The following is a 23,868-nucleotide window of genomic DNA, read 5'->3' on the forward strand; positions in this document are numbered from 1 at the left end:
AATCCTGGAAGAGTTGTGGGGTGTTTGAATTTCCCAGGGGGATTGGGTTTTTTTTAGGGTTTGGGCCGAGGGGGATGAAGGTTTTTTGTATGTTTGATTCATGGCTTGAAGTCTCGGGCGGAATAAAAGTTTTTGGAGCCTGGTTACAAACTTTTGTTGTTGTTTATGGTAGGGTCTACGGTCTGCTCCAGCCCAGCGCCCTCTCTTGGCCCAGACACCCAGGTTCATCTCCATGCCTCCCCCCATCCCCCCCATTATAGATGCTGAGCTGCTGTGCAGGCTCCTGGACACTTGGGCTCCCATGTGGGGTCCCAGCTGCCTGGGTTGATCCATGTTCTACATGTGGGGAAACTGAGGCACAGAGAGAGGTGACTTCCTCGCTCTCAAAAGCAATCCAGGCCAGAGCAGGGCTGAGAACCCAGGTGTCCGGGCCCTCAGCTATGACCCAGTCTTCTCTCATCTGCTCCCTCAATGCTGGGGGGGGGGGGGGGTGTGTTCAGGGCCTCCAGAGTGGATGGGTTGAGCGGGTGCTTGGTTGGTCCCTTTAGCGTGGTCTGTGTTCTCGCTTTTGCACACAAGGCTGCCTGTCCCTTTAAGCAATATTGCATCATCAAACACTACTATGACATCACCCTGGGACAAGCACTGCCCCTTTCACCTTACGTCATTGTCCAATGGGATTCTCGCACTTTAAATGTTACTCAGGCTCCGCCCTTTTCTCAGGATGACCTCATCTGTCACAAAGCTTTCTGCCCTTGCAAACAGTAGGCTCTGCCCACTGAGCTTATTGCATCATCAGGCTCCACCCCTTTGCAATAGGCTCCACCCTTTTCACATGCCCTGTTCTAAGGGATCTTTCCCTTTAAGAAATTATTACATCATCAGGGGACTCCATGTGCCTCCCTTTAAAAAAAAAATGATGTCATCAGATAAGGCTCCACCCCTTGCCCTAGACTGCTTTCAGCAGGCTCTAAGCTCCGCCCATTGGTGATGTCATCAGGCCTGGCCCTCTGTAAGAGTAGCTGTGACCTCACTGGCCAGGCTGTGAGCTGTGGCTTGATGATGTCATAGTGGCTCCTTAAGCCCCGCCCACTTGAAGAGTATTGCATAATCCCCTTCATGAGGTGAGGTCACTGCTGTGGGTGCTGCCCCTTTAATGGTCCTAAGGTTGGGGATTGGCTGCTTCACCCCTCAACTGGCAGCTGATTGGTTGGCATGAGATGGGTGGGGATGCAGTGCCAGCCAATGGGAAGGCAGGGTGACTCTGCCGTCATGCTTCTACAGAGAGAGCAGTAGGGTTTAGTTAGTAGGGGGGTGGGAGCTGGACTCCCAGGGGAGTAGGGTCCAGTGGTTAGAGCCGGGGGGGGGGGGGGGGGCTAGGGGCCAGGACTCCAGGGTTCCCTCCCTGACTCTGGGAGGGGAGTGGGGGCTGGGAGCCAGGTCTCCTGGGTTCGCTCCCTGGCTCCTCCCTCCCTATTGAAATGATCACCCTTTAACCCCCCACCCCAATCCCATAAGCACTCCCCGAATCCCCATCCCTGCCTGCAGCCTGGGCACCCAGGGGTTAACATCCCCCCCCCGCCCCCAGCCGCAAATGCTCTGCAAACATCCGGCAAACGCTTTGCACCAGCAGGGCTGATCCCTCCCCCTCCCCTCCCCAGAGCCCCCCAAGGAGCAGCCCCCAACTCCCCCCCCCCACCCAGAGGGACACTCCCAAAACCTCCCTCCTGCCCCATTCCCCATTTGCAAACTGTTTGCAGACCCTGGGGGGCCGATTGCAGCTGGTGCCACCGCTGGGGGGGGGGAAGGGAGAGGAAAGGGGGGACCCCACCCCTTTCTGCCCCCCCCCTTCCCAGCAGCCTTTGCAGCTGGCTGCAAGCAGAGGAGCCAGGAGCAGCATTTGCAGGCAAAAGGAGAAACCCAGGTACCTTCCTGCTGCAGCAGGGGGGCGCTGAGGGGGCCACGACAGGACCCTGAGGGGCCCTTGGCCAGTGGGGGACCCCACCCCAATATTTAACATTACTGCAACAGGCCCCGTAGCTGGACTGCAGGGGGCAAGGAGTCGGAGTCGGTAGGGGGCGCTCTCCCCGGGCAGTCAGGGAGATGCTAGGGGGCGCCGTGCTGCAGGGAGCAGAGCCGGGGACTCTGTGCTGTGGGGAGCAGGGCTGTGTGGGGTGCGAGGGAAGGGGGAATGGGGTGGGGGCTTGGCAGGGGATACTGGGGTGGGGGGTTTTCAGGGGGAGGGAGGGCACTGGGCAGGGGATGCTGGGGCAGAGGGTGCCGGGTGGGGGGCTGGGCAGGAGGCACCGGAGCAGGGGGTGTGGTGGGCTCACCCCATCTCTCCCCAGGGGGCGCTGGGGCGGGGGGCTGGGCAGGGGGCACTGGGGGCTCACCCCGTCTCTCCCCACGGGACGCCGGGGCTGGGGGCTGGGCAGGGGGCACCGGGGTGGGGGGCTGGGTAGGGGGTGGGGGGGGCTGGGCAGGGGGCATGGTGGGCTCACCCCATCTCTCCCCTGGGGGCAGTGGGGCGGGGGGTTGGGTAGGGGGTATGGGGGGCTGGGCAGGGGGCATGGTGGGCTCACCCCATCTCTCCCCTGGGGGCACTGGGGTGGGGGGCTGGGTAGGAGGTATGGGGGGCTGGGCAGGGGGCACAGGGGGCTCACCCCGTCTCTCCCCAGGGGGCACCAGGATGGGGGGCCAGGCACAGGGTGTGGGGGGCTGGGCAGGGGGCGCAGGAGGCTCACCCTATCTCTCCCCAGGGGCTCTCTCCATGTCGGCGCGCCTGGCCCTGGTGGACTGGCTGGACGAAGGCTTCTCCAGCATCATCGAGCTGGGGGCGGTGAGCGAGCCGCGCCGGGACCCCGCCCGCTACCGGCCGGGCCAAGAGGTGGCGGCCCAGTGCCCCCTCTTCAAGGGACTGAACCGCGCCCGCATCCTGGCCCTCAGTGGTGAGTGAGCGAGCGAGCGCCCCCCTGCTCCGGACACACCCCTGTCCTCCCCCCCCACACCTCTCCGTCCCTCCCTCCCTCCATCCGTCCCCCCACACCTCTCCGTCTGTACCTCCGTCCCTCTCTCCATCCGTCCCCCCACACCTCTATCCCTCCATCCTCTCTTCTCTCCCCGCAGGGGACAGGCAGGAGTTGAAGCGGATCCAGGTCCGGGCCGGGGCCTGTCCCAGGAGCAGCTGGGGGGCCGGGACGCTGCGGGGCCCCCCCCACCGTCGGGTGGCGACGTGGAGACGGGACAGACTGCCCCTCGAGAGACGGAAACACAGCACAGGTGGGTGCTGCCCCCCGTGCCAGACACCTGGGTCCCATACCCCATCCCGGTCTCCAGCCCCCTAGGGGTGAGTGCTGCGCTGCCGTCCCGGATGCCTGGGTCCCATTTCCTGTCCTGATCGCCAGCCCCCTAGGGCGAGCGCTGCACTGCCATCCCAGATGCCTGGGTCCCGTTCCCTGTCCTGGTCTCCAGCCCCCTAGGGGTGAGCGCCCTGCACTGCCGTCCCGGACTCCTAGGTCCCATTTCCTGTCCTTGTCTCCAGCCCCCTAGGGTGAGCGCTGCACTGCCATCCCGGATGCCTGGCTCCCATTTCCTGTCCTGATTGCCAGCCCCCTAGGGTGAGCGCTGCGCTGCCATCCCAGATGCCTGGGTCCCATTCCCTGTCCTGGTCTCCAGCCCCCTAGGGTGAGTGCTGCGCTGCCGTCCCGGATGCCTGGGTCCCCTTCCCCTAGAGACCAAGAAGTCTCATTCAGTGAATGTTCCTTGTCTCATTCCAGGAGGCAGCGCTGATGACGTCACCACCTCCGTGCTCGACCCTGAAGGGACCCAGGTGTCCGAGGACGAGGGCCGTGCAACCCCCCAAAGCACCTCATCCTCGGAAACCTGGCATTCCTCCTCCCCCGACTGCCCCCACGTGGACAGCTCTGGCTGCGGGGTTCCCTGCTCCCCTGGCCCTGCAGACCCAGGCGTCCGGGCGGGGCTCACCGAGCCCTGCACCAGGCCTGAGTGCGAGAGGATGCGACAGGAGCTGGAGGCGCTGAGGGACCGATACGCCAAGGTGGAGGCTCAGAACGCTGTGCTGGCCCAGAGACTCGGTGAGCCCGGACGCCTGGGTCCTCGGGGATGAGGGTGAGATCTGGTGGGTCAGAGCAGAGGGGCGGGCTGGGAGCCCGGACGCCTGGGTTCTCAGGAAGTAGCGTGGGAGCAAGTGGTCACTCGTGTCTCCGTTCCCTGCAGGGGGCGATGTGGAGCCACCCAGGGAGGTGGACAGTGAGTCCGTGCGGCCGGAGCCTGGGCTCTATGAGGACCCTGCGCTACCTTGGAAACATGGGGTGAGCTGGGGGGTGGGGAGTGGGTTGGGGGATAGTGGGGGGGAGGGGTCCCTATTATAACAGTGTCTCCTCCCCCTCTTCCTTCCATCCCCCCTCCTGACCCCTGCCTGCTCCCCCTACTGCCCCCACCCCACTTTCCTCTGTGGCCCCCTCCCTGCCCCCCAGATGCAGGAGCTGGTGCCGGGAGGGGGCGTGTTCCTCTACCCCGCCCAGCTGGCCCTGGCCCGCTCCAGCGCCCGCAGCCAGACAGCCCTGGCCCGGCTCCTGCTCGACGTCTTCTTCTCCCGCCAGGAGCAGGCGCGGAGCAACCTGTCCGGGGAGAACGGGCTGCACCGCCTCAGCCCCCCCATCGTCAGCGCCATCGTGGGTGAGTCCGGGGGGGGGGTCAGGCGATGGTATGGCCCTGGGGGGCGGGGACAGGTAGTAGTATGGACTGGGAGGGACAATGATGGTATGGCCCGGGGCAGGCAGCCAGTAGTGCGGACTGGGCGGGGTAATGATGATATGGCCCAGGGATCAGGGTCAGGCAGTGGTATGGCCCCAGTGGGTGGGGTAATGCAGTAGTATGGCCGGGGGGGGGGGGCAATGATGGTATGGCCCAGCAGTGTGTGTCAGGCAATGGTATGGCCTGGGTGGGGGAGGTTGCGGTGATGGTACGGCTCAGGTTGGGCTAGGCAGTGATACTGGCTGGAGGGTTAATGATGGTATGGCCCAGGGGGTGCAAGGCGATGGTACGGCCTGGGGGCGTTAATGGTGGTACGGCCTGGGAGGGGAGTGAGGGAATGGTGCAGCCCAGGAGGGGAAGGCAATAATTTAGCCCGGGGAGGGGTTATAATGGACTGGTCCATCATAAAGGTATTCTGGGGGGTGGGATCCTGCTGCCATTCACCCCTCTTTTCTCTTCCCCCCCCGCAGCCTATGCTGTGGGTCAGTCCCAGTTCCAGGCCAGCAGTGCCGCCGTTGTCAAGAACTCGCTGCGCAACAAGCTGGGCTGCCTGAGAGCCCCGTCCCGCCAGCAGGGGGCCACCAGGGGGCGCCCTGCGGCCTGAGAGCCCCATCCTGCAGCAGGGGCCCACCAGGGGGCGCCCCGCAGCCTGAGAGCCCCATCCCGCCCGCAGGGGGCCACCAGGGGGCGCCCCGCAGCCTGAGAGCCCCATCCCGCCCGCAGGGGGCCACCAGGGGGCGCCCTGCGGCCTGAGAGCCCCATCCTGCCAGCAGGGGCCCACCAGGGGGCGCTCCGCGGCCTGAGAGCCCCGTCCCGTCCGCAGGGGGCCACCAGGGGGCGCCCCGCGGCCTGAGAGCCCCGTCCCGCCAGCAGGGGCCCACCAGGGGGCGCCCTGCGGCCTGAGAGCCCCGTCCCGCCCGCAGGGGACCCATGGCCTGACAGCCCCGTCCCGCCAGCAGAGGGTGCCCCACGGCTCGAGAGCCCCATCCTGCCAGCAGGGGGCCGCCGGGGGGTGCCCTGCAGGCTGAGAGCCCCGTCCCGCCACCAGGGGGTGCCCTGCAGCTGAGAGCCTGTCGCAGTAGCACAGGGCCAGCAGGGGACACCCCACAGCCTGAGAGCCCAGGGGGGCAGCAGGGGAACCCCGTGGCCTGACAGCCCCGTCCCGCCAGCAGGGGGCCATACCACGGCCTGACACCCCACATCCTCCCAGCAGGGGATCCCCGAGAGCTGTGAATGGGGAGTGGTTCTGCTCGTGTTTTCTAATCACCAGACTCAATACAGAAGGTTTTTTGGCAACTCTGAGTCCCCGGCTCTTTATCTGTGGGAGGGACTCAGGACTCCTGGGTCCTCTTCTGCTCTGGGAGGGGAGTGGGGGCTGGTGGGTTTCCAACGCCCTCTGAGGTTCAGTGGAAATTCCCCTCCCCATGCTGGGCTGGATCTCCTGCCCCAGCCCCCATTTCCCCAGCCCCCACCCCACTGGTCACCCCCCATCCCTTCCCTATAGCGCCAGTCACGATACACTGAGCTGCAGTGACTCACGCCCGCCACCAGGGGACGCTCCCCGGTGCTTTCCCTCTCTATGGCCTTTTCTTGCTGTAGGGAGCGTGACTCGGCCGCTCTCTCCACCGGCCCTTAGCGGCTCTATGGCTTTCCAAGTGCCGGTCGGGTGGCCGAGGACCCCGGCTGGGGCTGGCTCGGCAGGTGCCTGATCAGAAATATCCCGCCCCCCGGCTGAGCTCGTGCGGCGTGGGGCTGGGGGCGTCCCCGAGGTCTCGGGGTGTCCCAGGCAGCGCGGGCCGGGGGGCGGGGAGCAGCTGGCGCGGGGGAGGCCGGGATCAGGCGGCGCCGCGGGCAGCCCGGGGCGGGTCCTGCAGGCGGGATCAGCCAAAGGCGGAGACACGTGGGGCCGGGAGCAGCTGCCGGGAGCGCAGGTACCGGGGGGCAGGAGGGGGGGCTGGTGCCTCCTCCCCCCCCGCCCCATAACCACCCTGGCCCCGCCCCCCCACACACCCTCCGGCCCCCCACGCCCCCTTCTGCCCCATAGAACCCCGCCCCCCAGTACCGACACCCCCTGCCCCATAGATCTTCCCAGCCCCCCACCCCCGTCCTAGACTCTCCCCTGCCCCGCAGCCCCCCAGTACTGACACCTCCTGCCCCATAGATCTTCCCAGCCCCCCACCCCCGTCCTAGACTCTCTCCTGCCCCGCAGCCCCCCAGCACTGACACCCCCTGCCCCATAGACCCTCCCAGCCCCCCACCCCCGTCCTAGACTCTCCCCTGCCCCGCAGCCCCCCAGTACCGACACCCCCTGCCCCATAGATCTTCCCAGCCCCCCACCCCCGTCCTAGACTCTCCCCTGCCCCGCAGCCCCCCAGCACTGACACCTCCTGCCCCATAGACCCTCCCAGCCCCCCACCTCCCTGTCCTAATGCTCACAATTGCCCCCCAGCCCCCCACACTATCTCCCTCCCCTGCCCACAGCCTCCCAGCCCTGACACCCCCTGCCCCATAGATCTCCCAGCCCCCCACCTCCCTATTCTAACCCCCCGCCCCAAACACACCCTGCACCTCCCCTACACCCCATCCGCTCTGTCCTTACCCCCGCCACACAGCACCCAGCCCTGACACCCCCACCCCCATGGACCCTCCCAGCCCCCCACCTCCCTGGCCTAACACCCCTCCCTCTCCAGTCCCTCCTGCCCCCACAAATGATCCTGACGGTACCGCTCCCCCCAGCTCTCAGTTGCACCCCCCCCATCCCCTGTTCATACCCCCGTCTGCCCCACTCTGTGCTGCCTGTGGTCCATCCTGTGATGGGGGGGTGATGGGGCTGGGTACCTAGGGCCATTGGCTGGGGAGGGGGCGTTGCTTGGATCGCGCCCCCCTCCCCCGTGACAGCTCCCTTGGCCCCGCCCCAGGGGGAGGATTCTCAGAGGCGGGTCCTGGCACTGGGATTGCATCAGCTCAGCCGGTGTCAGAGCCGAGCACTGGGGCCAGGTGGGAGCCGGCGCCCCCTAGAGGGGCCAGACCCCTGCCCCATTCCCCCCCCCAACCCAGCCAGTCCCACCCTGGGACCACATGGGAGCCAGCGCCCCCCCCAGAGGGGCCAGACCCCTGCCCCATTCCCCGCCCCCCCAAGCCAGCTGGTCCCTGCCCTGGGACCACATGGGAGCCAGTGCCCCCTAGAGGAGACAGGCCCCTGCCCCATTCCCCGCCCCCCTGAGCCAGCCAGTCCCTGCCCTGGGATGGGAACTGGTGCCCCAGGCAGGGGAAAGGCCCCTTGTCTTACCAACTCTGTGTCTCCGTCCCCAGGTCTGTCTTCGGGGTGCTCAGCCCTCGCCATGCCCACCCTGTACCTCTCCCCGCACCCGGACAATTTCCAGAACCAGCGGGTGCTGATCGCAGCCCGCTATGCCCCCACGCTGCCCGAGGTGGTGGAGCTGCCGGAGCAGGGGCTCCCCCTGCAGCCCCCTGCCTCCTGCCCCCTGCCCAAGCTGCCGGCGTTGGAGAGCCGGCCGGGGGTCTGGGTCTCGGGCCCGGCCGCCGTGGCTCATCTCCTGTCCCCGGAGCGGCTGAGGGGGCAGGGGCCAGCGGGGGCCGCGCTGGTGCAGCAGTGGGTGAGCTACGCTGAAGGGGAGATTGCCCCTGCCGCGTGCGCAGCCGCCTTCTCCGCCCTGGGTCTGGTGGAGCAGAGCAAGCAGGTGAGAGCGCCCGGACTCCTGGGTTCTCCGGGAGGGGAGCGGGGTCTAGTGGTTGGGGGGGGGAGAGCCCGGACTCCTGGGTTCTCAGGGAGGGGAGTGCGCTCTAGTGGTTAGAGCGGGGGGGGCGGACTCCTGGGTTCTAGGGGAGGGGAGTGGGGTCTAGTGGTTAGGGGGGGTGGGCAGAGCCCGGACTCCTGGGTTCTCAGGGAAGGGAGTGGGGTCTAGTGGTTAGTGTGTGTGTGTGTGGGGGGGGAGCCAGGATTCCTGGGTTCTTAGGGAGGGGAGTGGGGTCTAGTGGTTAGTGTGGGGGGAGGAGCCAGGACTCCTGGGTCCCGTGTCTGTTGCATTACCCTGGCGTGTCTCTCTGCCTTCCCAGGTGGTGGAGCGGGCGGAGGCTGAGCTGCGCCGGGCGCTGGCCGTGCTGGACGGGCACCTGAAGCTGCGCACGTACCTGGTGGCTGAGGCTGTGACGCTGGCGGACGTGACCGTGGCCTGTGCCCTGCTGCTGCCTTACAAATACGTGGGTGCCCCAGCTCCCCTGTGGCCCCACGACCCACTCTCCCAGCTGCTGGGTGGGGGTGGGGGGTGCATTGGGGGAAGGGTGGGAAATGTGGCGGGGGGGACTGAGAAGGCAAGATACCCCCACCCTCTCCCCCGCACACTGGGGAGCAGGTGGGGTGGCCATTAGGACATCGTGGGGGTGGGGGGGACTTGGCACAGTCTGTGTGTGGGACTGGAAGGGCAGTTTTGGTTGGGAACCCATCTTGTGTCCCCCCCACCACCTTTATTGTCAATAGTAGAGTCTCCCTTCTCCAATTTCAATAACGGTATCTTCTTCCCCCTCAATTCCAATGATGGTATTGCCTGGTATTGCCCCCTCCTCCAATAATGGTATCTTCCCTCTCCCCCTTTCTAAGGATTTTTTCTCTCTCCTCCACCCTGGAATAATATTGGTATCTCCTAATTTTCCTCTCTCCCTCCCCCGTTTCCATAATGGTATCTCCCTTGCCCCCCATTCTGATAATGGTTCCCCCCCCATCTCTCGTGGTCTTTCCCCAGGTGCTGGATCCCCCGAGCCGGGCTCCTTACCCCAACGTCACGCGCTGGTTCCTGACTTGCGTCAACCAGCCCCAGTTTCAGGCCGTGCTGGGGCCGGTGAAGCTGTGTGAGCAGGTGTGTGGGGGTGACGCCCCCAAACCGAAGACCCAGGGTAAGTGACCCCCAAACACCTGCCCAGAGCACCTCCTTCCAAGCCGCCTCCGCCTGCAATGCCCCTGCTGCGTTGGCTTCGCGGTGGCCTGCGGAACTCCCTGCTACTGGATATTACAGAGGGGATACTGGGCTGGATTGACCCAGGGCTCAGATTCATGGTGGTGGGGGCGAGATACCAGCCTGGATGGGTCTATGGGTCTGATTGGGGGCAGGACTGGGGGGGTGGGGGTACCGGCTTGGATGAGCCCATTGATCTGATCTGGGGGCTGGGCCCATTGGTGTGATCTGGGTGGCCGGGGGAATGGGGTGGGGGGGATACCTGGCTGGCTTGACCCACAGGTGAGATTCATGGTGGTAGCTCATGGGTCCAATCCAGCCTGATTTTCCTCCCCCATCCCAGAGCGTGTGGTGCCTGCAGAGATGGGACCAGCAGCGGGGTCAGTCCCTGGCCCTGGGGAGGCCCCGGTCAAGAGTGCCTCTCAGCTGAAGAAAGAGGCGAAGAAGAAAGAGAAGCTGGAGAAATTCCAGCAGAAGAAGGAGAAAAGCCAACAGCAGCAGGGGGAGGTGAGAGAAATGCGGCCAGCTCTGGGGTCGGGTGGCTGGGGAACAGCCACGTGGAACGCTGCCTGGGGATGACCTGCCTGGTGCTGAGATGCAGCCAGCTCTGGGGCAGGGCGGCTGGGGAACAGCTGTGTGGAACATTGCCTGGGGACAGCCTGCCCGGTGCTGAGATGCAGCCAGCTCTGGGGCAGGGCGCCTGGGGAACAGCTGTGTGGAACATTGCCTGGGGACGGCCTGCCTGGTGCTGAGATGCAGCCAGCTCTGGGGCTTGGGAACAGCTGTGTGGAACGCTGCCTGGGAATGGCCTGCCTGGTGCTGAGATGCAGCCAGCTCTGGGGCAGGGCGGCTGGGGAACAGCTGTGTGGAACATTGCCTGGGGACAGCCTGCCCGGTGCTGAGATGCAGCCAGCTCTGGGGCAGGGCGCCTGGGGAACAGCTGTGTGGAACATTGCCTGGGGACGGCCTGCCTGGTGCTGAGATGCAGCCAGCTCTGGGGCGGGGTGGCTGGGGAACAGCTGTGTGGAACGCTGCACGACAGTTGGGAGGGGACAGGGGACCGTGTAGCTGGTTTGAAATTACAGGCTGTGTTTTAGCGAGGGCACAATCGAGTCAGCTGAGTTGGGGCCTGGCCAGGACGCCGGGGTTCCCACCCCAAGTCGTTGGGGGAGAAGAACAAGGGTTCTGCAGTGAGCATGCTGGCGCCCCCTGCTGCCCCCCACCTCGCTCCCTGCGGCACAGCGCCCCCGGTGGCAAAGGGCAGCATTACGCATCCTTTCTCCTTTCTTCTCTCCTTTCCCCACAATCCTTCCCAGAAAAAAGCAAAAGCCGAGAAGAAGGAGAAGAAAGACCCCGGGGTTCTGACCTACGACAGCCCCACGCACCCGGGGGAGAAGAAAGGTACTGGGGGGCGGGGGGGAGGCATTCGGGCTGCGATCTGGGGGGGCTGCTCAGCACCAGGCCCCCCCCACAGCAAAGGGGAGGTTGGTGCTGGTCTCAGCTGATGGGGTTGACGGATGCTGCCAGCAGTGGGAGGCGGAGCCAGTGGTGGAGGCGGAGCTCCCCTCTGCCCCACCCCAATTGGAGTCATGGGGGTGTGGCTTGGTGGCAGTTGGGGATTGGCTGATGGCGGCTGGTTAGGTAGAGGTTGGGATCTGGTTGGTTGCTGGTGAGTGACTGGTTGGAAGCGACTGACGCCTGGTCACTGGCGATTGGTTGTTAATAGTGGGTAGGTGGTTGGGTGTGATGGCTGGTGATTGGCTAAAGCAGCCGGCTACGGCCAACTGATTGGTTGCTGGTCATGGAGCGTTTATTGGCTATGGTGGCTGGTCACTGGTTGGTTAGGGCTGGGTGACGGTCGGGTGATGGTGGCGCGTGCGGGGTGACTGGCCGAGCTGCTGATTGGTCAAAAATTACCTTTCGGGTTCAGCCGTGGTGGGGGTGCTGGCTGGGGGGTGTCGCTCGGGGTCGTTTTGTGGTTTTCAGAACCAGGCTCCAGCTCGGGGCTGGGGAGATGCTTCCTTCGCCCGGGGGCTCCCGGGGCCCAGCCGGCTCGTCGGCGAGCGAACGGCTTGGAGATCTCGGCTCTGCGGCCTGATTCGAGGCCGGGGTGTGGTAGATGGTTTGGGGGATTGATAGTGTTGATGGATGGATAGTTGGGTTGCTGGTGGGGTTCGTTGGTTCGGGGCATGGGTGGGTTGTTGAGTGGATGGTTGCTTGGGTTGTTGGGGGGTTGGTTGGTTTCGGGGGCGGGTGGGTTGTTTGGTGGGTTGTTGAGGGGCTGGTTGGTTGTTGGGTGGTTGGGATGGATTGGGGGGGTTGGTTTGCAGGGGAGTTATTGGGTGGATGGATGGTTGCGTTGGAGGGATGGGTTGTTGGAGGGTTGGTTGGTTCAGGGGGCATGTGCGGTGTTGGTTGGGTTGTTGAGGGGCTGGTTGGTCGTTGGGATGGATTGGGGGGGTTGGTTTGCAGGGGGGTTATTGGGTGGATGGATGGTTGGGTTGTTGCGGGGGTTGGTTCGGGGGGCGCGTGGGGTGTTGGTTGGGTTGTTGAGGGGCTGGTTGGTCGTTGGGCGGTTGGGGTGGATTGCGGGGGTGGTTGGTTTGCAGGGGGGTTATTGGGTGGATGGATGGTTGCGTTGTTGGAGGCATTGGGGGTTGACAAACAGACGAACGGCCGGACTGACAGCTCATGCTGAACTTCTGGGGCTCTGGATCCTGGAGCCGGGTTGGCTGGCGACGGCGGCTGACCGATGACCGGCTGGTTAACGGGGAGAGACGTTTGCCTGTTCGTCTCCAATCACTGCTCTGATGTGCATGTGGGGGGGCGGATCAGGACCCTGGGGGATTCCTGCTCAGGCCTCTCTCTCCTTCCCCTGCAGACGTGACCGGCCCCATGCCCGACGCCTACAGCCCGCAGTACGTGGAGGCGGCCTGGTACCCGTGGTGGGAAAGCCAGGGCTTCTTCAAACCCGAGTACGGGGTGAGTGGGGGGCCGGGCGGGGGCCCAAGGCTGGAATTGAGTGGCCCTCAGATAACAGGAATCGCCCCTGTGTGTGGGAGCAGTAGGGGGGATAAGACACCCAGGGCAGGGCTGGTCCCCTCCAGCAGGGGGCGCTGACCCAGGTGTAGGGCTATTTTGCGTGCCGCCAAACCGGAACCAGCCTTGGCCTCCCAAGTCTCAGCCTCGTGTTCTCGCAGGGACTCACCCTCTGGGGGCAGTGCGGGGGTTCTGACACACAGTCTGACTCTCCCCCTGCTTCCCCCAGCGGCAGCGCGTCTCAGAGCCGAACCCCAAAGGGCTCTTCATGATGTGCATCCCGCCCCCCAACGTCACCGGCTCGCTGCACCTGGGCCACGCGCTCACCAACGCCATCCAGGACGCCCTGACCCGCTGGTGAGACGCCCCCCACGCCTGCCCCGCAGCCCCTGGGCTCCCCCCAGCTCTGCCGGTGCCCCTCACTCCCGACCCGCAGCCCCCTGGGCTCCCCCCAGCTCCGCCGGTGCCTCTCACTCCCGACCCGCAGCCCCCTGGGCTCCCCCCAGCTCCGCCGGTGCCTCTCACTCCCGACCCGCAGCCCCCTGGGCTTCCCCCAGCTCTGCCGGTGCCCCTCACTCCCGACCCGCAGCCCCTGGGCTCCCCCCAGCTCTGCCGGTGCCCCTCACTCCCGCCCCGCAGCCCCCTGGGCTCCCCCCAGCTCTGCCGGTGCCCCTCACTCCCGACCCGCAGCCCCTGGGCTCCCCCCAGCTCTGCTGGTGCCCCTCACTCCCGACCCACAGCCCCCTGGGCTCCCCCCAGCTCTGCCGGTGCCCCGCAGCCCCCTGGGCTCCCCCCAGCTCTGCCGGTGCCCCGCAGCCCCCTGGGCTCCCCCCAGCTCTGCCGGTGCCCCGCAGCCCCCTGGGCTCCCCCCAGCTCTGCCGGTGCCCCTCACTCCCGCCCTGCAGCCCCCTGGGCTCCCCCAGCCCTGCCGGTGCCCCTCACCCTGGCTGTGGCATCCCGGCAGGCACCGGATGCGCGGCGAGACGACGCTGTGGAACCCGGGCTGCGACCACGCCGGCATCGCCACGCAGGTGGTGGTGGAGAAGAAGCTGTGGCGGGAGCGGGGGCAGACGCGGCACGACCTGGGCCGGGAGGCGTTCGTCCGCGAGGTCTGGACATGGAAGAACGAGTGAGTGCCGGGATCGGGGTGTCCCCACCCCACGGCACAGCCCCCTATCGCTGCCTCGGCTGCCAGGGGAGAGCCCCCCGCAGCACAGCGCCCCCTAGCGCCCCCCTGATTCTCCTCCGTCTCCCCACAGGAAGGGCGACAGGATCTACCATCAGCTCAAGAAGCTCGGATCATCCATGGACTGGGATAGAGCCTGCTTCACGATGGACCCGGTACGATCTGCCATGCGCCGTGGGGCCTTCCCCTCTAGGGGCGCCGGCTCCCATCTGGCCCCAGGGCGGGGACTGGCTGGCTCAGGGGGGCGGGGAATGGGACACGGGGCCTGTCCCCTCTAGGGGGCGCTAGCTCCCATCCGGCCCCAGGGCAGGGACTGGCTGGCTCAGGGGGGCGGGGAATGGGACACGGGGCCTGTCCCCTCTAGGGGGCGCTGGCTCCCACCCGGCCCCAGGGCGGGGACTGGCTGGCTCAGGGGGGCGGGGAATGGGACACGGAGCCTGTCCCCTCTAGGGGGCGCCAGCTCCCATCTGGCCCCGGAGGTGGGTCCATGCAGCTCCTATCACCCCCTCCCTTTCCCCAGTTCTGCCCTGTGCAGTGGCGTGCCCCCACACCCCCAATGCAGGGAACATCCCATGATCCCCATCCCCGGGGCAGTCAGAGGTCACACTGGGGCAGTGTGGGTCAGAGCCGGCCCCGTGGGAACTTGCTCCGCACGTAGGAGAATCTCCCTCCCTGGGTGGCAGTGCGGGGCGCAGGACACGGGGATGTGTGGTCCGACGTCTCTCCGGCAGGGGGCAGGGATCTCACCTCTCCTCTTGCTCCTCCGCAGAAACTGTCCTACGCTGTGCAGGAAGCCTTCATCCGACTGCACGAGGAGGGGGTGATTTACCGCAGCAAACGTCTGGTCAACTGGTCCTGCACCTTGCACTCTGCCATCTCCGACATCGAGGTGTGTGGGGGGACCTGGAGCTGGGGGGGGGGGTCCAGCTAGAGGGGCTTGCGGGAGGGTCGGTGACATCTCGGCTCCCGCCCCCAGGTGGATAAGAAGGAGCTGCCTGGCCGGACCCTCCTGCCCGTCCCCGGGTACAAGGACAAGGTGGAATTTGGGGTGCTGGTGTCATTCGCCTACAAGCTCGAGGACTCAGGTAGGGCCAGGGAGGGGGGCAGGGGAGAGAACAGGACACGGGGCCTTTTCCCTCCGATCTGGCCCCAGGGCGGGGACTGGCTGGCTCAGGGGGGCAAGGAATGGGACACAGGGCCTGTCCCTTGAAGGGGGCGCCGGTTCTGATCCTGGGCTGGGGGGCAGGGAATGGGGCACGGGTCCTGTCCCTGGTAGGGAGCTCTGGTTCTGATCCAGGACAGGGGTGCCGGGAATGGGGCCTGTCCCCCATAGGGGGCACCGGTTCTGATCCGGGGCAGGGGTGCCGGGAATGGGGCCTGTCCCCCATAGGGGGCACCGGTTCTGATCCGGGGCAGGGGTGCCGGGAATGGGGCCTGTCTCCCATAGGGGGCACCGGTTCTGATCCGGGGCAGGGAATGGGGCACGAGGCCTGTCCCCAGTTGGGGGCGCCGGTTCTGATCCGGGGCACGGGGCCTGTCCCCTGTAGGAGGCGCCGGTTCTGATCCGGAGTGGGGAGGGGCAGGGAATGGGGCACAGGGCCTGTCCCTTGTAGGGAACTCTGGTTCTGATCCAGGACAGGGGGACCAGGAATGGGGCACGGGGCCTGTCCCCAGTTGGGGGCGCCGGTTCTGATCCGGGGCACGAGGCCTGTCTTCTGTAGGGGGCGCCGGTTCTGATCCGGGGTGGGGGTCGGGCTGGCTCCGGGGGGGGTCTCACCGTCTGACTCTCTCCCCACAGACGAGGAGGTTGTCGTGGCGACGACGCGGGTGGAGACCATGCTGGGGGACACGGCCGTGGCGGTGCATCCGCAGGACCCCCGCTACCAGGTACCTGCCCTGGGTGGGGAGCGTGTGAGCTTGGGGAGGGAGGGGGTTGCTGGGTGACCCCTGGGGGTGTCTGGTTTTGGGGTCCCCCAAGTGACCCCCCCTCGTCTCCTCTCCATTCCAGCATCTCCATGGGAAGCGCGTCCTGCACCCCTTCACCGGGCGGCGCATGCCCATCGTCTGCGACGACTTCGTGGACATGGGCTTCGGGACTGGTACGTGGGGGCGGGGCCTGGGGCGGGGGCGGGGCCTGGAGGAGAGGTGGGGCCAAGGGCTGGGGAGGGGCCTAAGAGGGAGGAGAGGAGGGGCCTAATGGAGTGGGGGCGGGACCTGACAAAGGACCCAATGGGGCCAGGGCCTAGTGAATGGGGGCGGGGCCTAGGGAGGTGTGATGTGAAACACAGGAGGGGCCCAGCCAAGGGGGGGTGGAGGGACTTGGGGGGCGGGGCCCAGAGTCATGGGAGGGGCTATGGGGCGTGGAGTGAATATGGGGCTGGGGACAGGTCCCAGGGTTGTGGGTGGGGTCTTGGCGAGGTCAGTACCTGGGGAGTGGAGTGAGGCTGGGGGCGAAAGGGGAGGAGCCCCTGGGCTGCAGCGAATCGCGAGGCATGTCTGACACCTGCCCCCACCCCCAGGCGCGGTGAAGATCACCCCGGCCCATGACCACAACGACTACGAGGTGGGGCAGCGCCACGGCCTGGACTGCGTCACCATCATCGATGACAGCGGGTGCCTCATCAATGTGCCTCCCCCCTTCCTGGTATGGGGGGGACCAGCAGGCTGGGGGCGTGGATACTGAGCTGGATGCGCCCAGGGCTTGGACTGGTGGTGTCAGCAGTGGGGCATCAAACTGGGGCTGGGGAATTCTTAGGTCTGATCTGGGCCAGGAGATACCAGACTGGATGGGCCCCCGTGCGGAGTCTGATCTGTGGTGGCAGTAGTGGGATACCAGGCTGGATGAGCCCTGGAGGTCTGATCTATGATGGCAGAGGTGGGATACCAGGCTGGATGAGCCCTGATGTGGGATCTGATCTGTGGTGGCAGGAGTGGGATACCAGGCTGGATGAGCCCTGGGGGTCTGATCTGTGGTGGTAGCGGTGGGATACCAGGCTGGATGAGCCCTGGGGGTCTGACCCTCCTTGCTCCCCCCAATGCAGGGTATGAAGCGGTTTGAGGCCCGGGGGGCTGTGCTGGAGGCCCTGAAGCAGAAGGGACTATTCAAGGAAGTCAAGGACAACCCCATGGTGGTGCCGGTGTGCAGGTGAGGGGGGACTCTTTGATGGGGCGGAGGGATACCCTCATAGGGGGGTAGGAGTTAGAGCAGCACTTACTAAGGGAGGCGGAGGGGTATCTGTGAAGGGGTATCTGTGAAGGGGCAGTGATTTGCCAGTGGGGGACTATTTTGAGGGGTGGGCTGATGGTGTAGGGGGCCGTGTTTGAGTGCAGAGGGGGGCGGGAGGCGGCGGGATACAAGGAGTCGGGGTGCAAGGGGCGGAGGGATATCTGTGCATCAGGAAGGGTGTGAGGGGGTGGGTATCTGAAGGAGAGGTGAGGGCGGCTCTCGGTGGCGGAGGGATACGTGTGCAGAGAGGAGGGGGATGCCAAGGAGGGATATCTGGGAGGGGGCGGAGGGATATCAGCACTTGGAATGGGAGGGGCACTCTAAATTGCACGAAGGGATATCAGTGTGAGGGGGCGGAGGGATATCGGCCTGTGGATGACAATTGGGGGGGGCGCGGAGGGATATCGTGTAGGGGTCACTTGGACAGGTGAAGGGCATCGGTGCGCGGTTAGGCCCCTGAGCGTGGGGGGCTCCTGAGCGATATGGGGGGCACCGGACGGCTGCCCCATGAGGGGAGCGATAGGGCTGGCGGAAGGACACAGGGACTATTTGTCACCCCCCAGCCGCTCGAAGGACGTGGTGGAGCCGCTGCTGAAGCCGCAGTGGTACGTGCGCTGCGAGGGGCTGGCCCGGGGGGCGGCCGACGCCGTGCGCCGCGGGGACCTGCGCATCCTGCCCCCCTTCCACTGCAAGACCTGGTTCCAGTGGATGGACAACATCAGGTGAGGCCCCAGGGGCGCTCCCTCCGCTGCAGCCGCGGTAGTAGGGCTTTTATCCACCTATTTCATGCACCTCTCCGCGTTGGTGCAGCTGGAACCTGCTGCCTCCCTCTTCCCTTCCCCCTCCTCCCTCCAGGCCCTGCCTCCCTGGCTGTGGTACAGCAGCGGTAGTAGATCTTTTATCCGCCCTGCCCTGCCCTGCCACAAGGAGGCAGTAATATCCCAGGTGACGTCTGAGGCACTTTCTCCCCCAGGGACTGGTGCATTTCCCGGCAGCTGTGGTGGGGCCACCGCATCCCGGCCTACTTCGTCACTGTCAACGACCCCTCGGTGCCCGCAGGAGAGGTGAGGGGGCACAGAAACCCCAGGAAATAGTTGGGGAGGGGAACGAATCTGTGTCAGTGCCCACCCCAAAACCATGGGTGTGGGGCAGTATTGGGGGGGCAGCAGGAGGAAACAAACTGACACAAGGGAATTCAGCTTTGATTCATGGTAACCTGCGGAACTCACTGCAACAGGATTATGTAATGGGGGAAACTGAGCCGGCTAGAGCCCTGGGTCTGAGCTGGGAGGGGCGGGACGCCAGGGTCGATGGGCCCTGAACTGGGGAGGACGGCCTGACACCGGGGGGTTCGATGGGCTCGGGGGTCTGAGCCAGGAGGGGCGGGACGCCAGGGTCGATGGGCCCGTGGGTCTGACATCTGGTAACCCCCCTCCCAGGACACGGACGGCCGATACTGGGTGAGCGGGCGGAGCGAAGAGGAGGCCAAGGACAAAGCGGCCAAGGCCTTTGGGGTGACCCCGGACAAGATCTCGCTGCGGCAAGGTATGGCGGAGGGCGGGGGAGGGGGGGTCCTGGGGCTGCGGGTCGGGAGTGAGGGGCATCTGCTTTGAGAACAGCGCCCCCTGCATGTCGCCCAGCGCGCGCCCTGGGCTCCTGTACTAACATCCGTCCGTCTCTCCATCGCTCTCGTTCCCAGACGACGACGTCCTGGACACCTGGTTCTCCTCCGGCCTCTTCCCGTTCTCCATCTTCGGCTGGCCCAACGCGGTGAGTCTGCCACGCGGGGAGGGGACCCAGGCATCCGGGACAGGGGCGCAGGGCGCTCACCTCTGGGAGGGGCTGGGGGGTGGAAATGGGACCCAGGTGTCCGGGTGAGCAGCACAGGGCACCACACCTAGGTGGGGGTTGGCGGAGACCGGGCTGGGGAATGGGACCCAGGCGTCCGACTCGGTCCAGTCACCGTCTGTCTGTCCCGGCAGAGCGAAGACCTGACGGTTTTCTACCCGGGGACCCTGCTGGAGACAGGCCACGACATCCTCTTCTTCTGGGTGGCGCGGATGGTCATGCTGGGGCTGAAGCTGACAGGCAAACTGCCCTTCCGTGAGGTGAGAGCGGGGCACGGCGCCCCCCCCCCCGCCAGCACGGCGCCCCCCCAGCCCCGCCCGGGGGCCTCGGGCCGCCCTGACCCCGCCCCGCCTGGCTGTGTTTCAGGTTTACCTTCACGCCGTCGTCCGCGACGCCCACGGCAGGAAAATGAGCAAGTCGTTAGGCAACGTCATCGACCCGCTGGATGTGATCAGCGGGATCACGCTGGAGGTAACCGCTGGGGGGGGGCATCTGCCCCCCCCCAACCCATCCTCCCAGATGTAACTGAACCCCCCTCCCCTGCCCTGTAGCCCGACAGCCCCCTGGATCGGCAGGGGGCTCCCCGGCTGTGCCTAGGGCGGGGTTAGCTGGAAGCTGTCCATCAGTAGGTTTCAGAGTTAACGGCCCGTGGTGATTCCTGGGGCAGCGCGCGGCTCTCTGGGCAATGGGCTCAGGCTCTTGGCAGCCTGGGCCCATGTCCCCCCGGTTGGCACCGTCCTGAGCCGTATCCGTTCTCCCCCCGCAGGGTTTGCACGCGCAGCTCCTGGAGAGCAACCTGGAGCCGGCTGAGGTGGAGCGAGCCCGGCAGGGCCAGGTGAGGCGCTTGGGGGGGAGCGGGGACCCGTGGGGCTGCATGTGGGGGGCACGGAGGGGGGGACAATGGGGCTGGCTGGGAGTTGATCCCCCTCTTCCCATCCCCCCAGAAAAGCGATTACCCCGCCGGGATCCCGGAGTGCGGCACGGACGCCCTGCGCTTCGCCCTCTGCGCGTACACCTCCCAGGGTGAGTTCCCGGCTGCCCCGAGAGCCCTGCCGTGGGGCCGGCCCCCCTGCTCCCAGCCCCGCCTGCCCCCACAGCTCCCCGGCCCCTCGGTGGATCCGGGCTGAGTTTGCCCCCAGCCAGCCCCTTCTGCGCCGCTCCGGGACCCTTTGGCACCCCTGGGGGAGCCGTGCAACCTACACAGGGAAACTGAGGCACACCCAGGTGCCATAAAAACACAACAGACAATTCCCTCTTGGTCTCTGGCTCCGTCTCTCTGTCTGTGGGCACCGGTGTCTCTCCCCACAGCACCGCCCTGCCCCCAGTCGCCTGCCCCCTTCGTTCCTCGGCTCGTGGCCTGGCTCTGCCCCATGTCCACGGCTGGGGCCGGCCACCCATTGCCGTGGGTCGGTTTCAGCTCGCCCTATAGTGCCCTGTTTGCACCACCCCAGGGATGTGAACCCCGCCAGGCCCTGTCCTGGCTCCTTAACTCTTCCCATGCTGAGCCCCAGGGAAACTGAGGCACACGTCGGCCTCATGAAAACACGACACAAATTCCCACTTCGTTCCCCCCCCCCGTTGCCTCGCCCGCCAGGCCGCGACATCAACCTGGACGTGAACCGCATCCTGGGCTACCGGCACTTCTGCAACAAGCTCTGGAACGCCACCAAATTCGCCGTCCGCGGCCTGGGGGCCGGGTTCCAGCCCCCGCCCGGACCGGAGGTGAGAGGGCCCCGCGGCCCGGCGCCCCCTGCTGGCCCCCCGCCCGGCGCCCCCTGCTGGCCCCCCGCCCGGCGGCCCCTGCTGGCCCCCCGCCCGGCGCCCCCTGCTGAGCCCCTGCCCTGCTGCCTGGCACCCCCGGTTGTCCCCTGCCCAGCGCCCCCCTGCTGAGCCCCCCACTGCCCGCAGCCCCCGCCCGCCCTCCCTGCTCAGCGGCGTCTCGTCCCCGGCTGCAGCCCAGCGGCGCCGAGAGCCTGATCGACCGCTGGATCCTGAGCCGGCTCAGCCTGGCCGTGGAGCTGAGCGACGCCGGGTTCCGGGCCTACGACTTCCCGGGCGTCACCACGGCCGTCTACAACTTCTGGCTGTACGAGCTCTGCGACGTCTACCTGGTAAGGGGGCCTGGGGGGGCCCTGGGCACAGGGCTGGCTGGGGGTGTGGGGCAGGGGAGATGGGACACGGGGTTCCCCCCAGAGACGCCGGCTCCTGGCTGGCTGGGGGGGGGGGGAGGTGGGGAACGGGACACGGGGCTCCCCAACCCAGAGACGCCGGCTCCTGGCTGGCTGGAGGGGGGGAGGGGAGGTGGGGAACGGGACACAGGGTTCCCCCCCCAGAGACGCCGGCTCCTGGCTGGCTGGGGCGGGGGGGGGCTTTTCCCACCCAGGGACACCAGGTCCCGGTTGGCTGGGGGTGGGGGGAGATGGGGCTGCCTTGGGGGGGGGGCATGGGGCTCCCCCCCCAGAGACGCCGGCTCCTGGCTGGCTGGGGCGGGGGGGGGCATGGGGCTTTCCCCCCAGGGACGCTGGGTCCCAGCCCCAGGGCAGGGACCGGGGAGGCTCTGGGAGACGGCGCTGACCTCCCCCCCCCCCAGGAGTGCCTGAAGCCCGTGTTCGCCGAGGGGCAGGCGGCTGCGGTGGCGGCCGCGCGCTGCACCCTCTACACCTGCCTGGACGCCGGCCTGCGGCTCCTCTCCCCCTTCATGCCCTTCGTCAGCGAGGAGCTTTTCCAGCGCCTGCCCCGCCGCGCCCCCCACGCGCCCCCCAGCATCTGCGTCACCCCCTACCCCAGCCCCGAGCAGGTAACCGGCACCCACGGGGCGGGGGGGGGCAGGGACCCAGGGGCTGCGGGTCGGGAGGGAGGGGCACCGGCAGAGCTGGGGGGCAGGGCTGGGCTGGCAGGGGCTGCGGGTCGGGAGTGAGGGGCACCGGCAGAGTTGGGGGGGCAGGGCTGGGCTGGCAGGGGCTGCGGGTCGGGAGTGAGGGGCACCGGCAGGGCTGGGGGGCAGGGGCTGCGGGTCGGGAGTGAGGGGCACCGTTAACCCTCTCCTCTCCTCTCCGCTCCAGTTCTGCTGGCGGGACGGGGGGCTGGAGGGCTCGGTCGAGTTCTCGCTGGGCATCGTCCGGGCCGTGCGCTCCCTGCGGGCCGACTACAACCTCACCCGGACCAGAGCCGACTGTGGGTATCCGCCTGGGGGGGGAGATTTGCCCCCCAAACCCGCTGATCTCTGACCCCTCCCCCAGCACCCCCTGACCTCTCTCCCGTCGCCCCCCCCAGGTTTCCTGCAGTGCCTGGACTCGGGCGCGGCCGACGCCGCCAGCCGCTGCTCCGCCTACATCCGCAGCCTCTCCTCCTCCGGCCTGGTGCGGGTGCTGGGCCCGGGCGAGGCGCCCCCCGCTGGCTGCGCCGTGGCCGTCGCCTCCGACAAGTGCACCGTCCACCTGCTGCTCAAGGTGAGAGGGGCCGGGGACCCAGGCGTCCGGGCCGGCAGCACAGGGATTGGACCCAGGTGTCCGGGAGGGTCTCCCCTAGACGGCTGGAGCCAGCAGGTGGGACCCAGGCATCCGGGTGGCCTTGCAGGGGGTCTCCCCTAGACGACCAGAGCAGTGAGCAGGACCCAGGTGTCCGGGTGGCCCTGTGGGGGGCTCTCCCCTAGACGGCTGCAGCCAGCGAGCGGGACCCTGGCATCCGGCACAGCCCTGCAGGGGGGCTCTCCCTACAGAACCGCAGCCAGGGACAGGGTCTGGGATGGCCCTGTGGGGGGGCTCTCCCCAGCGAGCGGGACCCCGGCGTCCGGGCGGCTGACGGGCAGGGCTTTGCCCCCCCTCCCCAGGGTCTGATCGACGCGGAGAAGGAGATCGCCAAGTTGGCCGGGAAGCAGGGCGAGCTGCAGAAGCAGATCGAGCGGCTGCGGGAGCGGATGGAGACCCCCGATTACGGCACCAAGGTGCCCCCCAAGGTCCAGGAGTCCGACGCTGCCAAGGTACCCGGCTGACCCCCCAGCAGGGGGCTCCATCCTCATGCTTCAGGGCAGCCCCCCCCCCCCCCCGCTGAGGTCAGGAAGGGACGTTCCTTCTCTGGGCTCTAGGGGGCGCTGCAAGTGGGGGGCTGTTCTGGGGGGCTTGGGAGGAGATGCTGTGCAGGGGGAATGGGGCGCTGTGCTGGGGGGACACGGCTGGAAAGGGGGAGATGGAGGTGCTGTGATGTGGGGGGCCAGGCAGGGGTTGCTGGGGGGACTCGGGAACAGGGGACACTGTTATGGGGGGGCCGGGCAGGGAAGCTGGGGGAGGCTCTGTGCTGGGGGAACCCGGCTGCGTGTCCCCCCCTCACCCCCGGCCGCGTGTCCCCCCCTCACCCCCGGCCGCGTGTGCCCCGCAGCTGCAGCAGAGCCGGACCGAGCTGCAGAAGGTGACGGAGGCGATGGAGACTTTCCAGAGGATGATCTGAGACAGATGGACCCCACAGCTCCTCCCCCTGCTGGGGGGCTGCCCCACGGCTGGCTTAATTTCCCCCCCACCGCTGCTCTCCGATTTCCTGCCCCCCACCCATTGCCAAATCTATTTTTTTTTGGAGATATTAAACTATTTTGCCGATTTAGAAAAGCCCAGGTCTTGCTTGGGGTGTGTGGGGCTGGGGGCTGCGCCGTGGGGGGTGCTGGGGTGGGATTTGAGCCGGGGCTTTCCCCAGGGGGGTGCTCCCACCGCCACTAGCAGCAGGTGGGCTTTTATTCTCCCTCGATGTGGGGCACCGTGTCTGACTCACCCTACCCCCCCCAACACTGGGGCATTCGGACCCCAAAGGGGACAGGGGCCGTTGGGCTCTTTGGG

The 23,868-nt window shown here is 67.0% G+C and overlaps 2 protein-coding genes across 3 annotated transcripts; both read left to right on the top strand.

Moving 5' to 3' along the window:
- The first annotated feature begins 1,896 nt into the window (after positions 1 to 1,896).
- LOC123344894 lies at positions 1,897 to 5,436 on the top strand. The gene is made up of 7 exons (XM_044981389.1): positions 1,897 to 1,924; positions 2,760 to 2,948; positions 3,127 to 3,279; positions 3,777 to 4,094; positions 4,237 to 4,331; positions 4,497 to 4,698; positions 5,247 to 5,436. Exons 2-7 carry the CDS (start codon positions 2,771 to 2,773, stop codon positions 5,378 to 5,380), a joined length of 1,080 nt encoding a protein of 359 aa, XP_044837324.1. The 5' UTR covers positions 1,897 to 1,924; positions 2,760 to 2,770; the 3' UTR covers positions 5,381 to 5,436.
- Positions 5,437 to 6,563: 1,127 nt separating this feature from the next.
- LOC123344837 (valine--tRNA ligase-like) lies at positions 6,564 to 23,607 on the top strand. 2 transcript variants are annotated; one of them, XM_044981319.1, is made up of 31 exons: positions 6,564 to 6,707; positions 8,089 to 8,477; positions 8,854 to 8,997; positions 9,537 to 9,687; positions 10,090 to 10,253; positions 11,063 to 11,147; positions 12,628 to 12,728; positions 13,015 to 13,142; positions 13,750 to 13,914; positions 14,045 to 14,126; positions 14,741 to 14,860; positions 14,948 to 15,056; positions 15,770 to 15,858; positions 15,980 to 16,070; positions 16,491 to 16,615; positions 17,013 to 17,116; positions 17,761 to 17,919; positions 18,171 to 18,261; positions 18,637 to 18,742; positions 18,897 to 18,967; positions 19,180 to 19,305; positions 19,412 to 19,516; positions 19,812 to 19,880; positions 19,990 to 20,068; positions 20,640 to 20,767; positions 21,001 to 21,156; positions 21,636 to 21,842; positions 22,108 to 22,219; positions 22,319 to 22,494; positions 22,875 to 23,024; positions 23,420 to 23,607. In XM_044981319.1, the coding sequence occupies exons 2-31, from the start codon at positions 8,118 to 8,120 to the stop codon at positions 23,486 to 23,488; spliced, it is 3,822 nt and encodes a 1,273-aa protein (XP_044837254.1). In that variant the 5' UTR covers positions 6,564 to 6,707; positions 8,089 to 8,117; the 3' UTR covers positions 23,489 to 23,607. The 2 variants fall into 2 exon arrangements, with proteins under 2 accessions (XP_044837254.1, XP_044837255.1); XM_044981320.1 differs by lacking the exon at positions 6,564 to 6,707 and adding an exon at positions 7,674 to 7,773.
- The last annotated feature ends 261 nt before the right edge of the window (positions 23,608 to 23,868 follow it).

Source organism: Mauremys mutica, chromosome 12 (genome assembly GCF_020497125.1).
Source record: "Mauremys mutica isolate MM-2020 ecotype Southern chromosome 12, ASM2049712v1, whole genome shotgun sequence".
Classification (NCBI taxonomy): domain Eukaryota; kingdom Metazoa; phylum Chordata; order Testudines; family Geoemydidae; genus Mauremys; species Mauremys mutica.

Bases quoted from the DNA above. Each gene is read 5' to 3' on its own strand.
- LOC123344837 (XM_044981319.1), top strand. From the start codon at position 8,118: ATGCCCACCCTGTACCTCTCCCCGCACCCGGACAATTTCCAGAACCAG. The intron at 11,148-12,627 runs GTACTGGGGGGC...CTTCCCCTGCAG, and splicing joins GCACCCGGGGGAGAAGAAAG to ACGTGACCGGCCCCATGCCC. The intron at 18,743-18,896 runs GTATGGCGGAGG...TCTCGTTCCCAG, and splicing joins CAAGATCTCGCTGCGGCAAG to ACGACGACGTCCTGGACACC.
- LOC123344894 (XM_044981389.1), top strand. From the start codon at position 2,771: ATGTCGGCGCGCCTGGCCCTGGTGGACTGGCTGGACGAAGGCTTCTCC. The intron at 3,280-3,776 runs GTGGGTGCTGCC...GTCTCATTCCAG, and splicing joins GAGACGGAAACACAGCACAG to GAGGCAGCGCTGATGACGTC. The intron at 4,332-4,496 runs GTGAGCTGGGGG...CCTGCCCCCCAG, and splicing joins CGCTACCTTGGAAACATGGG to ATGCAGGAGCTGGTGCCGGG.